The sequence below is a fragment of the Asterias rubens genome, chromosome 21, assembly GCF_902459465.1.
Source record: "Asterias rubens chromosome 21, eAstRub1.3, whole genome shotgun sequence".
Classification (NCBI taxonomy): domain Eukaryota; kingdom Metazoa; phylum Echinodermata; class Asteroidea; order Forcipulatida; family Asteriidae; genus Asterias; species Asterias rubens.
This window is the reverse complement of record NC_047082.1, coordinates 10,036,490-10,054,544: the sequence shown is the minus strand read 5'-3', so window position 1 is coordinate 10,054,544 and position 18,055 is coordinate 10,036,490. Positions and strand designations below refer to the sequence as shown.

Here is an 18,055-nt window from a genome sequence, read left to right as displayed (position 1 = left end):
CGTACCAACTAGACCACCGAGATTGCCCGGTAGCTATAGAGACAGTATAATATTTCATTGAATTTGGGTGGTAATCATTTTGAGACGGGTTGTGTGAAGTGGGGCGTGGCCTACAGTGGATTTATGACACAATAGACACCCCGGACACAACACAATATTTCTTCAGTTGATTATTTAATTCTGATTTAATACCTGCATTATTGTTATTCTGAAAGTTGGCAATACGAAGGATTATTACCAGGGAGTTTGACTCCATGCACTTTATTGAGCACACTGGAAAGAGTTGTAGTTTGCAGTTTAATAGTGTTACCATTGCTTGGATCGAGTCGCCAGACGACTCTTTTATGGATATATTATTATTTTGAAGGGTTGACAGTGGTATACTTACTTCAACCCAAACAGATTCAAAATTAAACATTACGTGAAATATTCAAATTATTAACGAATGTAAAACCAGACGATTCGTCTGTTGATTAATTCGACAGGTCGTCCGGTGAGGCAAGTCAACTGGTATTGGTAAGACACTTCGACCGTTCGTAAAAGACAAGTCGTCCGTTGATATACCAAGTCGACCGTCCCGTGTTTGCTGGAAGAAGATGACGCATGATATTTTAGCTTTGACCCTTTTCGAAACCACGGCTCCAGATTCGGCTAAGGCTAGCTTGGCCCGCGGTTGTTTTGAATATTTGCACGTGCTTTGGAATTGAGTACGTGCTCAGGGCTTCAGACGTACGATAGAACGGAACCTAAAGCCGAATCCAAAGCCGAGGCCGTGGATATGAAAAGGGCCATCAGAATATCATTTTAAATCAACTTTGAAAGCTCAAACTGAGCTCAACTTGGAGAATTTTATTTTTGTTTAAGCAATGAAGTATGCAGAGCCGAAGACATCGGCGCCGTTGTAGTCCCACGTCTGGACGGAAGCACTGCCGCCATTGATCGTCATGTCACATACGGCGTTGCGTCGGGTCAGGAAACACGTGGAGAAGATGGCCATTTCAAACTCGGGGCTGACGCCATGCATGATCGAAGTAATTGGCTTGACGCGGTTTTCCCATTCAAACTGGTACAGTATCTGGTTTGGCTGTAAACAGAGAAACAACAAAATAATGTCAACAGTTGTTGTAGAAGTCGAATATCGACTGTTGCAGACGTTCGGAACGACTCGGGAGCGCGTTGGTTTCAGGCGTCGATCTCAATGAGCCGAGCCAATGTAGGTATGTTCAGTTCGTCCGTCTGAAATCAAAATTTATTTGGTTCGACCTAGAGCACTCCTAATCTATGTGGCATCTGTGGTTTCCTTACTAGAAGTATAATCATATTAATCATATTCATTAACTTATTGCATCAATGACCACTCAATGCTTCTTGTGTCATACGGAGAGGAAATAATCTCGCATTATTACATAAAGACAACTCGTAAAGTTATTAGATAGGGGCGCATGCGAACAGATACGGTTAGTGCGACGGATACGTCATCATTATGACGTCATACGCTACTCGCCATCCGCTATACGTGCAGACGACACTGATGTCCTGCTTGCTACACGTATGTAGATTACACTCGTATAATGCGTAGCGTATCGCGTGCGAAACCTCCCTATTATCAAAATCAACGGAAACGGTTCTTTGTGATAAAAATCAATTGACACCTCTCCTGTCAGTGACGTTTGCGTGTTAAACTCTATAGATATCATTGTCAATTAAACAAATTCCTGTATCTTTTTATCTATTAATCGTGTGAACAACACAATGTGCCATTTCAAACTAATACCGACTTAGATGGGTTTATCATTGTATTAAGTCTTATCTTACGATGTCACAGTCCATGTCAACCAGTCAATCAGTATTTAAAGGGAAAGTATATATTATTCGGTTATCACTTTTATGGCAATTTATTGATGTCAATAATAACTTTAAGTAAGCATTTTGAGAAACATTTCACTTCGAAGTAAATGTGTTTACGTAAATACGTTTCAGTTTGTATGCCCCAAAATTTGAATTTGATAAGCGTTATGGGGTGGCTCCTTATGTTTTAGATCGGACATAGCGTACACAAACCAACCTGGGCTCAACTTCATTAAGCTGTTAAGCAGAAAATACTGCTTGACAAATTTCTTTGGTAAGCGAAAGTTAAGTGGGGCACCCGTGAGTCACAACAATGCCAACTTAATGTAATTTTGGCTGGCAACCTGTTTCTTATGTGTGCTTAATACGGGCTTTATGAAATTGGGCCGTTCTTGACCTACCTCTTGAATATTCATGTATCCATAGTAGTTCATGACCCCTTCTTGTTCGAGAAGGTACATGCGGACCCAGTTGTGGAATCCAGACACGGACGAGCTGTCTGAGAACTCTCCAGTGAAGACATGCTCAAAGCCGGAGGTATCCTTGGATGCCTTGCGTGTGTAGGGAGTGAATATAAGACCGCGTACAAACTCCTTGTACTGAGATAAAGTAGAGTAATAACCTGCACGGAGAGGATATAGAGAGGTTGAGGATAATAGTGGACGAGAGCCTATTCTCTGACTTAAAACTATTTCTCAATAAACTAGAACGAGACTTGAAGGGCAAAACAGTCGGGCTCTTTGTTTGTCATTGTGAACCCGTATCCATTGATGTACGGAACGGTTGGGAACGCGACAGAGATTTTACGGCAGCTTATTAAAAAACCAATTGTGAACATGGGCGTGGCCTTACTCACCCAATGATTTGACGTACTGGTAGGCAATACTCATTACAGTGGTATCAAACATGGCGTCCATGAAGGCATCTTGTTCAGCTTGCTCAAGTGCCGTGGTGACCTCAGATTGACCTTGGGAGGTGATGTAGTTATCAAAGAGGCTAATTAGAGTCTTGTAGGTGTCACGCTGAAAGAAGGCGGTGTTTACAGATGTGAACATCCTTTGTTAGATTTGGGGAGAAAAGTGTTAAGAATTAAAAACAAGTGCTTCCCAGTTGTTCCGGATGAGTCTAAAACACCGGGTCTCAATTTATGTGTTCAGGGGTGCCAGTCAGAAGCCATATTTATATCCTGTATTTGCCGTGTGACCAGTTTACGGTACAGTCAGGGAAGCAGCAGACAGGAGAGGCGACTTTTTAATATTAAAGGAACATTACATAATTGGTTTTGCTAGCAAAAAAAGTTGCTGGCAGTGTAAGCACTTTATGTATTCCACCATAATATACGTAAAATGACAAACCTGTAGAAGTTCAAGATCGATCGGCCATCTGGGTCACGAGAGAATAGTGAAAAACCATTACAAGTTTTGCATTGCATCGATGCCAAAACAAAAATGAATAAAACGCTCCCTGATAGATAAACTCCAAATGCGAATTTATATTATTTAGGTCTCATCAAAAATTAATATAACACTTTCATCATCATTAGACCGTGCAAAATGTAAATCTGTGATCTTCACGATTTTTGGTTTTTTATACCAATTCTGTAACAAGTATACATAAACCACCAGGGAATCTGACTTTTGTTATTATTATAATTGACTATAGTTTCTTACGGGTTGCTGGAGACGTCTTGTTTGGCTCCGGAGTTACTGATGTAAGTTCCTACATTCATGGAGTAGTCGGAGCTGCTCAAGCGGTTGACATCGGCGTTCCACACGGCAGTGGCAAACTCGTCCATGTCGGTTGGGGCGCTGCCATCCCCGGGGTTACTTGGTGCTGATGTAACAACGGGACTGTCACCTGTGGGAACGGTACAAAAATACAATTTGTTTAAACAAATATTTTTAACAAGCTTTAAAGCTTTATTTGGCTGCACATGGAATTATGAACTCTCACACCTCCCGTGTCACATAGCTCTGATGGTACTGACCAGCAAAGTGTGGGTTGGAGTCCCGGTCGTGACAGTGTGATAAGCAATACACACACTTACCCACTTTTTTGAACGCGAAAAAGATGGTCGCCTAATTTTCCTGCTAACATGTGAAATTATTTACACCTTAGCAATTTTGTTCTGCTACAGTAAGCAGGAAAATTTGCTTACCGTTAAGCAGCGCTTTGAAATTGGGCCTATAGTGTTATTGTGTGGAAGCAATAGGGAGGTTTAACTGCACGTTACGCGAGCAATTCGCAAAAACGTGAACGTGAACGTCAAACAAAATGTGTTGTTTCTAGGTCACCACTTTTGACTTATTGCATGCTCACGTATGACGTCTGCACGTACGTACCTGACGTAAAAAGTGGTAACTTCACGTTTGCCTAAAACGTGAGATTTTTACAACAAAATTTGCTCACGTTCACGTTCACGTTTTTGCTCGCGTAACGTGTATATGCGTGCAGCTAATCCTCCCTAATGACTAACTTACCAGAGCACTGGGTTTCGTAGTCCACACAGCAATCACCGTACCGATCACATGACGTGTTACATTGACAAGGTTTGCTACCGTCGTAGCTGGTCTCGCAACGTCCCTGACAGGAACCTGTGGAATTATATAATCATAAACATCTTTGGGCAGTTGGGAAATGGTAGAAGATTTTAAGGAAACTTTGTGTGAATTATGCAGCTTTATGAAATTACAGGTGACTTTTGGGACATCTTGGTGGCCGCACTAGCAGGTCAAATCCTTTGTTCTTGGTAATGTGTGCATGCTCAGGTCATAAACAATGTGTGCGTTCGTTTAGCTTCCCTGGGTCGACGCCGGTCTTCCCCGGTGCGTTCGAATAGCTTTGACTTCATTCCAGGGGCTCACCCTGGTTACCCCTAGTGCCCTCCTTGTGGAGTGGGTCACTTGGGGGTGACCCGAGGTGCATGACGTCACCATGAGAGGGCGAGTGTGACCGTTCGATTAGCTCTCGTCAGGGGCTCACCGGAGTGAGCACCGCGGGGTCGACCCAGGGAAGCTAATCGAACGTACCTAGCGTTCCAAAGGCTTCCATTTAATACATAAATATAATTCATCATCATTGTGCAGTCCCTTTGACTTACCGAGTTGACAGTGCAGGACATAGTCACTACAGCAATCTCTGTATCGGGCGCAATTAGAGTTACACTGGCAAGAATAAGATCCGCTGTAACTGTTACCACATCGATTGTAGCATGATGAACTAGCAGCTCCTATAGTATACAGATAGAACATTCAAAAACAAAACATAAACAGCAGTTTGAACGGGAATCACGCTGCAGGATATGTAGCATGGCCTTCGTGGCTTACTGGGATGGGGTGACTGAGCAGGAGACCACGCACGCCAGTCGCCTGTGGTCGGTGCTCTCCAAGCTACGAAACCCTTGACTAAAGGCTACAGGATGTGATGCAGGCGGGGGATTCAAACGAGAGGGAGGTGGTGACTGCCGACTGTTCGCCTGATAATTATTATGGGAAATCAAAGTGCTAAAGGAGGATGACTCAAAAGAGGGCGCTACAGAAGTAGTTTGATTTGATACAGTTTGCCCTGTAAATGATGTGGGGGACACAATCTCATGGGGACAGATTTCCCTGCGGTATTTCTGTCCCCCATACTGCGAACTGTGTAAAAGTTTCGTTTGTTAGTGCCCTTTGTTTGAATCTACGTTGTTCAGTATTATGACATAAAGACCACTATGGGGGCAACACACACGGGTGGGGTGGTGGGGCCACCGTAATTCCATAACAATGGCACCAGTACGCTGGTACAGGCGAAGCGTGAATAAAAATGGACTGAAGAATCGGGAAGAGGCATTTCAAGAAAGGGGATCGGCACCAACGATGCCGCACTTCTATAGGGAAGATGAACACAACTTCGCGAGCCATATTGTGTTATGAAGGGAAATACACTTTTGATTAGGTTGGGCAAAAAAGGGAAGAAACAATGGTCCTTTACGTCATTTGGGTAGGGTGCCCCCGCTTAGGGGTCAACGGGGCATTTTCCATTAGTCAATCCTGTGCGCCGCACCTACAAATGATGTGCAAATTTTCCATATTATGATTGTTTTATCATCAGTTTACCTCTAAGATGGCGGCTGTATGACGTCATTGCATAAGCTCTGCACACCCAAAGGGTAGGAATTTTAAATAAGACATGGTATAAGAAGGGCACATGGCGAGCATAACGTGTCGGCAGTGAAAATAACATGTGAGCTGGAATTTAATGGGGGTAATAATTATAAGCAAATAGTACTGTCAACACTGGTAATTAGGCCAATAACATAATCTTCGCCATTTTTTGAATAATAATGCATAAAAACATGGTGAAAATACAGTAGAAAGGAAATATTATTCATATCCCGACCTATAGTTGCAAATAACAAGGTGTAAGAATGGTCGGCAATCGTAAAGTTACTTAGTATAATTCAAATGTTAAAAGCACCGGTCACTTTTGGCAACTACTCAAAATAGATGTTAGCATACAAACTTCCTTGGTAACGAGCAATGGAGAAATGTTGATATTATAAACAAATTGAGAAACGGCTCACGTAGTTTTTAAGAGAGAGCGGGTCTCACTTCAGGTCTGCAACCTTTCATTATGCATCTGAAAGCATACAAATTTGTGCAATTACTCTTTCATCTTACAACTGCGATGACCAATTATTGAGTTCTCAATTTCCAGGTTTGTTATAGCCTACTTTAAAATTGGGATGCACCAAGTGAGAATATTGGTCTTTGACAATTATTACCAATAGTATCCACTGTCTTTAAACCTACCTGACAAAGACAGTAGGAGTGCAACGCAGACCAAAGCAAACACTTTCATTTTCGGTTGATGACGACACACTGGCCTGGTGGTGAAATGACGCTTGTCCATAAATCCCTCCAGAACTCGGTATTTATAGAGATTCACTCCCCAATGATGACGCAATGATAATACTTGAAGGACTTATAGTCTTTAAAAATTAGAAGATTCGTTCACATTACAATGTTGTTATCATTTTAATCCCAATATAATCGGCCATTAACATCGGACATTGTGATGATCACAATAATGTAACTAGACAGCTGCATCTCTTTTTGAGTAGTACACGGCCCTATTTCATGGCTCTGCTTACCGTAAGCACAAAATCGGCGCTTACGGAAGCATGGAATTCTGTGCTTACGGCAAGCGTATTGCACGGGTTAGCGGCGAATTTTGGCTTCTGCGCGTGCGTACTTCACGTGACTAGGTATTCTACGCTTACAAGGCTAGCGCAGAAATTCGGCGCTTGCACGTAAGCCGGGGAATCGTGTTCGTAAGCGCAGAATTCGGCGGTAAGCAGAGCCATGAAATTGGGCCCATGAGTAGTGTTGGAAGAACCGCAATACTCAACAAGGGAGATATTCACAAGGTGTTACATAGGAAAACTCTCATAGTTTATACTTCCACCATGCAAAGTTTCAAATACTACATACAGCTCCATAAAACTGTCTTCCGACACCCCAGTAATTCCAACACCCCTATGTTCCGACACCCTTTGTTGACGCCCCAATGTTCCAACAACCCCACTTGATTTACATGCTAGGATTAGGGTTAGGGTTAGGGTTAGGGTTATAGGGTTAGGACTAGGAAAATATTGGGATGTCGGAACGAAGGGTTGTCGGAACAAAGGTGTGTAGCCGGACATTTTGCCTGCGACAGTTGTACAGCAGGCAAAAGATCATGCATAGTGATCGCGTTATCAAAAGCATTCCGAATGGATGGTATGCGAGGAACAAAAGAAGGCATTTGAAACATTGCTGGAAGAATGTGCAGAAGGGCGTATGTGTCATTCTAGCTATAGCGACTTCGGTTCAGTTTAGAACACGGTTGATTGAAGGTATCCATGAAAACTATCAGATAAATGTTGGGAATATCAAAAGCAAACCTTAAAGACACTGGACACCTTTGGTAATCTTCAAAGACCAGTATTCTCACTTGGTGTATCCCAATTGAACATGCATAACATATTTAACACGTCTGTGAACATTTGGACTCAGTTTGTCATCGAAGTTGCAACGAAATAAAGAAAGAAAGAACACCCTTGTTGCACAAATTTGTTCGCCGTTTCAAATGCATAAAAAAATAAAAGGCATTTATAGGGGGCGTTGTTTAGCTTCCCTGTCTACCCGCCCCTCGGTGCTCACTCGGGTGAGCCCCTGAGGGGAGCTAAACGAACGACCACTCACCGCTCTCGTAGTGACGTCATGAACATGGGCCAGCCCCCAAGTGACCCACTCCACAATCAGGGCACTGGGGGCTGACCCGGGTGAGCCCCTGGAATGACGTCAAAGCTATTCGAACGCACCGGGGCAGTCCAGGGTCGACCCAGGGAAGCCAAACGAACGCACACATAAAGTGAGGTAGGGCACCTCGAACAGTAGACTAATATATAGCGCCCTCTTGTGTTTGAATATTAAAATTTCATCTGGGCTGACACGGTGGATTTTCCATACACCGGGTGTGGGAATGCCGCGTTGATGATGGCACTGGTTGAGATTTTAATGTCAGTGTGGAAAACACCGCTCATTAAAGTAGGCTAAGAGTCTTCAGACGGTCCTGTGGGTTTAAGCCCCTCTTTGACAAGAGCAATTTAGCAGGGGGCCCTTGCTAAATTATAGCATGTAAAAATTGTCTAGTGACTAAGTTCTGCAGTTGCAAAATTTATTCCTCCACGGTTAAACATTGCTACATTTTGCAACCATGCTAACATCAAGCAATAGACCCCAGTTAAAGTGCTGTCGTGTGAATAGCACTTTAGTTTCATCGCAGCAGAATAATATTGCCCTTCTCGTCCCTGCACTGGTTTCTGTGATGAACAGTATGCGATGATGTGTTGGGGAACATTATGTTCCCCAACACATCGCTTCATCACAGAAACTTCAGTCCTGCTGTTAGAATAAGCATGGAATAAGTATTTCAGTGAACAAGTCAGATAATTAAGAAAAACTCCATATTATTTCATTGGTCTCATTATTCATTAAATGTGAAGTTTGACTTAAAATGACCCATTCTACTTGTCGCGAAAGTGAATTTCGGCGAGTTCATTTTTTGGATATTTATTTTTTGATTGGGTTTAAAATAATAATATAGTTGACAAAGACTGAAACTGTGGTCATTAATCATATAAACCACACAATTACATACCTTTACGAGATGAGGTGTGTGTTATTTTGTACACTTTTCTTACTTACCCCCCCCCCCCCCCCCTCCTATGGATTTATGGAGCGCCCAAAATTGTCATGCTGGGCTTTCTTTAAGCACACGTAGCCTTTCTCTGCGGTTTTGTCCGCCCAATAATGTGAGCATTTCCTACCTAAAAAAAAATACATCGAAAGAAATCGTCAAGATACAAATGAACTAACCCGGCAACTGCTTTTTCTGCTTCTTCTTTTCTTTTTCTCAACGACATGGGGCACTGCTGGTTCAACTTTCGATGCCTTTCCAACCAAGATCGGGCTACTATTTTGTTTATTAAAGACCATTCACTGGTACTCTGACTGAGATGTGTGTGATTCTCAGCTGTTTTCACGTGTTTTTGATGATTACCAGCTATACATTGCTGGATGACTGCAGTATTGTGTGTGTGTGAGCAAGCTGTCAAGTTAGTTGGTGAGTAAATAAAATTTATGTTTTCACTGAGATTTTAGTTGGAAATTAGTTCGTAGTTAACAACATTTTGCGTTGGACTAGGTAGGGTTGCAATAGGTGAGTACAGAGATATTCTAAAAATGATTTCACCTCCTGGAGAGAGATAGGCCGTTGGGCCAAGAAAGGGAAGGAGCCCTGCGTACTTTCTTTGCACTATTTTATTGGTCTATTTAGTATCTTATCATATCATCAATATCTATTGCTATAGCTAGCACTTCTACCTCCATGCACACGCCAATGCAATTTACCCCTGCCCTGCCGGCCTGGCACTTGGTAGAGGACGTCATTGTGCATTGTCTGTACCATGTCTGTACAGACATACATTTTCTCAGATTTTTTATTTTATGTTGGGATACACCAAGTGAGAATACTGGTCTCTTTGACAATCACCAAACGTGTCCAGTGCCTTTAACAAAAAAAAACAATTTAATTGGTTGAACGTCTGTTACAAAACAAACTTAGAGATTGTTTGATGTTGGGAGTAGTCACAGGTTATGGTTGGGGAGTTCAGCATTGCTTGGTAATAAGTTTATAACCTTGACTTTTTGGGTGTATTGTTACATCTTCATGTCTGGAATGTCAAACTCGAGCCGCTTCAGTAGGCACATTGTAAAAATTGGAATAACAAAATTCATATCCGCTATTAAAATTGATGGTTTGTCAAACTACATGTAATGTAAAGTCAAGCTAGAAATAGAGTGTTAGGTAAGTTCAAGTGGATGAGAGTTTACATTAGACTTAAGTTAAAAGCAGTGGACACTATTGGTAATTACTCAAAATAATTAATTGCATAAAACCTTACTTGGTAATGAGTAATGGAGAGAGATTGGTAGTATAAAACATTGTGAGAAACGGCTCCCTCTGAAGTGGAGTTGTTTTCGAGAAAGAAGTAATTTTCCGCGAATTTGATTTAGAGACCTCAGATTTAGAATTTGAGATCTCGAAATAAAGCATCTAAAAGCACACAACTTTTTGTGACAAGGGTAATCTTTCTTTCATTATTATCTCGCAACATGGATGACCAATTGAGCTCAAATTTTCAAAGGTTTGTTATTTTATGCATTTTGTTGAGATACACTAAGTGAGAAGACTATTCTTTGACAATAACCAATAGTGTCGAGTGTCTTTAACCAGCAATCAGTCTAAATGTCAGCCAAACACTGCTTAGTTTGACTTTCTAGTCCAACTGGATCAACTTGTTTCTCTAGTAAACCCGCGAAGTTTTGTTACAATTAATGTTAATTTTAACCATTTATGGTGTTTTGGGGGTCAATTTGATACATTACAGTGTTATAATTTTTGAACTCACTTAAAATTAAAGTAAAGAAAACAAATGGGAAATTTAATGTTCAACATCTGAAGTGGCATACATGTAAGAGTGGAGGATAATTGAGCATTGTAGGCCTCCAATGTAGCAACTTGTCCCAAATTTAAACAGAAAAAAACATTGCGCAAACTGTATATTTTCAGCAAGAACAACAGAAACAAAACAGCTGTCAGTCAAAAATAGTCACTCTGCGTCTCAAAATCTACATGGAATACAATACCATTACTTCCTACAATGTTGTCAGGAACACATGCTCGTTATGTCACAGACTTTGAGGGCGAGGCCGTTTTCGAATATAAACGTCGATTCATTGTCTCAACAGCACACATACTCTCCCTAGTGAAATGTAATTTTGCGAAGACGGTATGAAGATCTTGTCATATCTGATGTTGTGTGTGACTCTACTACTATCCCACTGCTATGACAAGTGTTTTTTGCGCTCAGTTAGCTGCTCTTTCATCAGAGTACAGCCTAATATTGACATGTGCGATTGGATTTTTTCCAAAGTCATTGTCGGAAACCCTTAGGGAGTTTGGGATCAGGAATTCAAAGTTCAGTTCATCTCTAAGAAGAAAGTAAAAAAGAAGAACAGAGATTGTCATTTTACATTTTATTTCTCAATATGTTTGATTGTCTGATTTTTTTTTTCCGTCCAGGGGTTATGTTCCTGGTAAAAGTTTTTAGAGCAAGGTGATGATACGCTAGATATCTACATCTACTACCATGTCTACTCTGCAGCAATTGAACAATATACAGTCTCAGATCAGAACAAATCTACAATCATACAATGTAGCCAAGTACAAAATACATGGTGTTCCTGTAAACATATTCTTAGACAGTATCAGTTTGTGATAGAAAATGTTTACCCTTTGAGGTGAGGTACATGCTTCAGAATACACACTACTCAGACATGGGCACTTAAAACGAGCATAAACACAAAACAGAAAACATTCTGAACACCTCTTTTCAGCTCGGCATAATTTGGCCAAACTTCCCAAATGTTGGTCCAAATTCCCCTTAAGTTTTGAATTATTCTTGGGGAAAACCGAGATACAATACGTAGCAATTATCATTCTCACAATGCAGAGAAATAATTGTTGGTAGTATTCTTACAAATCAGTGACAGCATCATATGATCCTGAATGCTGAATGGAATAATACAATGTACAATCATACACTAGGCCAGTCCTTTTCCTACAGGGCAATGTTGTATCACACAGAAATGTCATGTTAGTTTGGAAAAATTATTAATTGATCACAACTTTATGTAAACACTGTTTGTATCCCTTCAGAATGACCTACTTAGTTCAGGCCTGAAGACGTTTGCCTCAGTGCAGATCTTGAGTTATTCGCCCCAAGAAGAATGAAACATACCTGGTAGATAGCAAGAAGGTAAAGTAGACCAATATTGTTTAGATCAACAAGCCATAGCTTTTATTTTAAGTCAGCAGTCTGTCAGTGGTCTTTGGTGGCCAATATTTATTGCTCCCTTCGGAGTCTTCCACTGTACCCTCTAGACTGTTTTCATAGTGCATATATATCTTGTATTCGTTTGTACTCCCTGAACACAGTCCTGATCAAACCCATGAACCAAAAAGGAAATTGAGGCTGTTTTGTTTTATGTCGTACGGAATAACTACTTCACAGTCCCTGAATGGTGTTGTCAGATGGGCAAGAAATGTTATTTGTGTGGTTTTTTTTCTTTTCTTGAATCTTGATGTTGGGTACATTATATAAGGAATATATACTTTTTTTTTAAATGCTTCAACTATATAAATGCTTTGAGGGACACAGCCAATGACTTGGCAAGAAGACCTTTTTTTTGTCTTAGGAAAGTTCAAAGCCTGTTGCATTGTGACCTCATGAAGATGCTTTGGTCGATTGTAATAGATGTCCATTGTTCACTAGATACATTTCTCTCAACAATGGACAAGATAACTGGGGCAGATGCCCAGCGCATCTCCAAGAAGCGACTCCCCAAGAAAGAACCCCAGACCCGCTGGGAGAGCGCTCAAGAGGAAACCCCAATTTGTGGAGTTTCTCCTAGTTGAAAGGTTCAATTTCAGCTGCTCCGAATGATTTCCTGTCATACTTTTACGTCTTGTCTTCTCTGAGAAAACCTGGCTGTCATATGTGGGGATATGGTTGAGTCACTGGCTGTGGTCTCGGGGCCTCAACGAGTCGTCTTCTTATCTCTTTGTGAGGTTGTAGTGCATAACGACTGATGAATGCCAAGTTCTGTTCATTGTTTACAATATTCTCGGTGGTTTTTGAGAAGTTCTGAAAGGTGTTGTGTCACCACCTCATAAGTCTCATGTCTCGGCTGTAATGATTAATTTGCATAACATGCATATTCATGTTGCATTTGCTCAGTAGCAGTATGTGCTGTGTAGAGTAGTGTTGTATTCATGTTGCACTGGCTCAGTTAGCAGTAGGAACTGTGTAGGGTAGTCACATACTGTAGAGAGAGATTAACATTTCCTTGTCAGGATTCAGGAACACAATGTTCGGTGTCGACACAAAGAAAGATGCTCAGCACATGGATTACGTTTATCAACTGATTTAATAACTGCATATTAAGCGAACCAGAAGACTTAATTTAAGATTGTCTTCCTTTACGGATGCCTGATGGAAGCGTAACCAAATTTTTGAGAGATTGATTTATCTGCTTCATTTTAAAGATCTATCATCGGCAACATTGGTAAGTGATTTCCCATAACGGCAAGTTTTGGCAAGTTTTCTTCACCTTAAATCATACTGACTCTGGCCCTTCTTCAGAGCTCTTGTCTGTGAATTAGGCTCTTTAAGTTCAGCATTGAGTTGAAGTTTGTTGCTTAGACTCCAGTTTCAGGTATACACTTTCTGTCTCAGAGTTACATGTACTCGATATATATGTATTACTCAATTTCATAAAGTTGCTTGAGCAGACAGTAGCCTATTGCTTGAAAATTTGTAGGATACCATTAACATTGGTAAATGTGACATGTGGTAGTTTGGCAGCCGTCGATTTCACCAAACTCTTCCTAACTTAGGAATCATCTAAGGACTTAGGACGGGTTCAGTTCCGTATCCAAATATGTAGGACGCATTGAACCCATCCTAAGTTAAGACGGGTTGCTCGTCCTAACTCGAGTTGGGATTAATCCTAGTGTTCCGTGAAATCGGCCGCTGGTTACCTTGTTCTGGTAAGTATAAATTGTTTGTGCTTAGCTATATTTTTTTTGTGCTGAGAAGATGATTTTACATTTCGAGATAAATGCTGTAATACAGAGAAGACTGTCTTTAGATGGAAGCTGGAACAGACTAAGCAAACAAAGACATTTCCATTTCGAGATAAATGCTGTAATACAGAGAAGAATGTCTTTAGACGGAAGCTGGAACAGACTAAGCAAACAAGGACATTTCCATTTCGAGATAAATGCTGTAATACAGAGAAGAATGTCTTTAGATGGAAGCTGGAACAGACTAAGCAAACAAGGACATTTCCATTTCGAGATAAATGCTGTAATACAGAGAAGACTTTCTTGAGATGGAAGCTGGAACAGACTAAGCAAACAAGGACATTTCCATTGGGTTTTGGTGGCATGCCTGGAATTACCCAGAGCCCATGGGCTCTGTCGTTGGCCCTTGTGCCCCTTCAACAGTTTCCTATATAAACTTGAAGATTTTCCAATGGAGATGCTCTTTTGGAAGTTCCAAAAAGGTTTTGCTCTATGAAAGGTGATTTTTCAAATAATTTTATTCATGAAATGTGACCTCAATTTAAAGCACTAGCTGTACAAGACGTGCCCCAGCTATTTGTACGTGGATATAAAGATGGATTCAGTAAAGCTACATGCAGCCTGTTTTTGTTATTAGCTTCAGTTTATCAACGATTAACTTCAAGATCTAAACCATGTTTTCCCCCTTCCTTGTCCTGTTTTGCAGACCAACCCACACAGGTAATTAAGAGCCAAATCTGCTCGAGATAAGATTAATTACTCCTCTCCACCCCACCCCCCTCAAGAGAGGACAAACAAAACCAAACTACGGATGGCCACAGTTTAAAAGAAATTGGTCACAAACGACAACTCCTCATCGTGGGAGACCTGAAATGCCTGACAGAGTATTACCAAAACAATCCGTCAATTGTAAACCAAATGCAAATATTTGCTTAGGAAACGATGGGTCCATAAGGTTTGGCTAATGAACTCTAATTTCCCTCCAGTCACAACATCCTTATTCAAGCCTCGAGATGGTACCGAAGGGACAAACAGAAACTTTCCTTATTATTGTCTTCCGGAAAGGGCCTGTGAGATATTATTTTACGTATGTCTTTTGAAAAGTTTGCAGCATCCACGATTTTAAGCTGGAAAGAGGTTTGGATGTAATGTACCTGGGTTCGAATCTCACCCGAGTAATATGCTTGTGATTAATTCGCCAAGAACTTGTGTAGTACATGTACTAACTGAGTAAACAGTGGTAACACACATCGGTGTGTGGGTAAAAAAAATATATATATAATCTTTGTCCTAGGTGCAAATTTAACATCTGCATGTATTACATTGTATGGTGTTGACAAAATAAAAAAAACATGTTACCACTTGGCCAATCAAAGGAAGATTATAGGTGAATCATGTACATTGATACTGACATAATGGAAAAATATTACGAGACTTGAAGTCAACACTTGAAAATCAGAGAGATACTAGTTATTAGTCGGGTCCTGAGTTTACTGGCCCAAAGGTAGAATCACTGGCCTCGGGGGCTGTGGTTCAGTGTAAAATTCAAGCCCTGCTTTTCAACATGTAATTGGATAATTTGGTAATTGTCAAAGACAAATCTTCTCACTTGATGTATCTCAACATAATATGATGCATAAAATAACAAACCTGTGAAGATATGATTTTAATTAGACAGGGAAGTTGCGAGAAAATAATGAAAGAAAAAACACATCCTTGTCACACAAGTTGTGTGCTTTCAGATACTTGATTTTGAGACCTCAGCTGAGGTCTCAAATCAACTAAAATTATTTAGTGAGAAATTACTTCTTTCTCAAGTAAGTTTTTATGGAAGCAACTGTTATGAGTGTGACACGCATTTAAATAATAGGTCGTTGAGAATAATACTTCTGAGGAATCGGCTTCTCTGTTTTATTATATATCTGAAATATGAAGACAAGCGAAATACAGTTATCACGGCTGTCTGTCTTCATAGGAATTATCGGATAACCTAAACACTGAACAATAAATCTTGTCAACGTTACTTAAAATAAATGAATGCACAAGAGCAAATAAATAATCAAAACACTTCATATGAGAACACGATTTAAACACAATAGCGGTTCCCGCCACGGCTTTCTGGGCCGCGCCATCTTGAAATGCTATGCAATAATAATTATTTACAAAACGAAAACCAAGCTAGAGCATAAATGGCAGATTCTACTAGACATCAACTTTTCAAACTCATGTATTATGAAAAGCAAGCTTAGATAAACAACTTAAACAACTTTAGAAATAGAAATATATAATACAAAAAGGGGAAATTTACCTGAAATATGAAGACAAGCGAAATACAGTTATCACGGCTGTCTGTCTTCATAGGAATTATCGGAGCACCCGAAAACCTGACGTTGAGGGCGCTCGATTAACAAAAGAATTAGTTAAAGGAGGAAACTAAAGTTGATTAAACCAAAAAAATAAGGGGGGCCTGTTTTATACCTGTCACATGAGTAACTACCAATAGTGTCAAGTGCTTTTAAAGCCATTAAACACTTTCGGAACAGAAAACAAACAAACAGTTCACAGATTTACAAATAATTTACAGGGTTTACAGAAGGTAATGGTGAAAGACTTCTCTTGAAATATTGTTCCATGAAATGCTTTACTTTTTGAGAAAACATTAAAACAATTGATAGCGAGAATTACAGATTTTTTAAAACACATGTCATGACACGGTGAAACGTGCGGAAACAAGGGTGGGTTTTCCCATATTTTCTCCCGACTCCGATAACCGATTGAGCCTAAATTTTCATAGGCTTGTTATTATATATATAAGTTGTGATACACGAAGTGTGGGCCTTTGACAATACTGTTTACCAAAAGTGTCCAATGGGTTTAAAACAAATAATTCCTCCGTGGTACAATTCCTACCTAAATGTATTGTACACCAAAAGTATGCTTAAAGATTCAGGGCTGAAACTCGGGAGTTGCTTATCATTATTTTTCTGATAAAGATCTTATACTTGTAATGTCAGCTGGTTACACGTTGTATCATAGAGCTGGTTGTATGAAGTAACTGCTGACCGCGTGTACCAACCATGCATACCTGCACACTTCCTATGAATGATGTCACGGCGTAGACATGACACTGTTGCTAATGCTAGCGTTTTGTGTGGTAGGAATACAGTTGGTGCAATAATGTAAATAATATTGGATCTCATACTGTGATCATGCATTGCTCTATGTTATGATATAGCCCCTGCTCAGGGGGTGGGGGGGGGGCATCGAGTCTCTCCCTTACTCATCTCTAAGATCATAATCTAAGATCTTGCTAATTCCATGGAGAATGCCAGTGGCAGTGTACTGTATCGTCTGTTGAAGGCCTACATGTATAAAATGCTTCGTTTTTGAAAGGGCAAGGGCACCAAGGCATTTGCTCCTTACAAGGAAATTGTAAATTGCTACTGTGAGCATTTCAAAGGCACTGAGGCAATGACCAGGGTGCAGGGAGGCAATGGGAGACTTTCTGGGACGATAGAGGGCAGCAGACTTACCGGGTAAATCCATTGTTCTCAGAATTATGCGCATGTTCAGAACTACGTAAACAATGGAAATTTACCCGGTATGTATGCTGCCACCTAGCGTTGGAAAGTCTCCTATTGCCTTTGTTGCCTGCATGTAAGGCCTGCTGTTGCATGATTGTTGCAGTGTATTGCATACATTTTGATACAATGTGATTACTCAGGATTTTCGCTGATTTCGGGATTTTTCTCAAAACCTCCTTGAGACGTGCAGTTTTCTCGAAAGAAGTAAAGCAATCAGCAAAGGAAGAAAGAAATAGTGTACATAATGTACATTTACACTGTCGTGTTAAAACCTGATAGTTTTGTATGCAAAAACATAACAATTCTGTGAACATTTTGACTCGATTGGTCATCAAAAATGCAAGAGAGTAATAAAAAAAAAAACACCCTTGTTGCTCATTTGTGTG

General features: G+C 40.4%; 2 protein-coding genes across 5 annotated transcripts in view; one reads left to right on the top strand and one right to left on the bottom strand.

The window, feature by feature from the left end:
• Positions 1 to 167: 167 nt before the first annotated feature.
• The window catches only part of LOC117304597 (poly(U)-specific endoribonuclease-like), a 20,102-nt gene continuing 2,214 nt past the window's right edge, over positions 168 to 18,055 (bottom strand). Inside the window, exons 1-8 of one of the 4 annotated variants that reach the window (XM_033789135.1) lie at positions 9,252 to 9,360; positions 6,642 to 6,715; positions 4,949 to 5,077; positions 4,329 to 4,442; positions 3,519 to 3,705; positions 2,705 to 2,904; positions 2,250 to 2,470; positions 168 to 1,084 (exon numbers count right to left, since the gene is read on the bottom strand). In XM_033789135.1, coding sequence (XP_033645026.1) covers positions 860 to 1,084; positions 2,250 to 2,470; positions 2,705 to 2,904; positions 3,519 to 3,705; positions 4,329 to 4,442; positions 4,949 to 5,077; positions 6,642 to 6,715; positions 9,252 to 9,298 — 1,197 coding nt within the window. In that variant the 5' untranslated portion in view covers positions 9,299 to 9,360 and the 3' untranslated portion in view covers positions 168 to 859. Of the gene's footprint in view, positions 1,085 to 2,249; positions 2,471 to 2,704; positions 2,905 to 3,518; positions 3,706 to 4,328; positions 4,443 to 4,948; positions 5,078 to 6,641; positions 6,821 to 8,075; positions 8,113 to 9,251; positions 9,361 to 18,055 lie in introns of those variants that run through there. The other 3 variants (XM_033789138.1, XM_033789139.1, XM_033789137.1) reach the window with 3 other exon arrangements.
• Positions 9,469 to 18,055, top strand: part of LOC117304596 — a 26,023-nt gene continuing 17,436 nt past the window's right edge. Inside the window, exons 1-2 of the mRNA XM_033789132.1 lie at positions 9,469 to 9,498; positions 12,157 to 12,256. The gene's annotated coding sequence lies outside the window, so the exon portion shown is untranslated. The remainder of the gene's footprint in view (positions 9,499 to 12,156; positions 12,257 to 18,055) is intronic.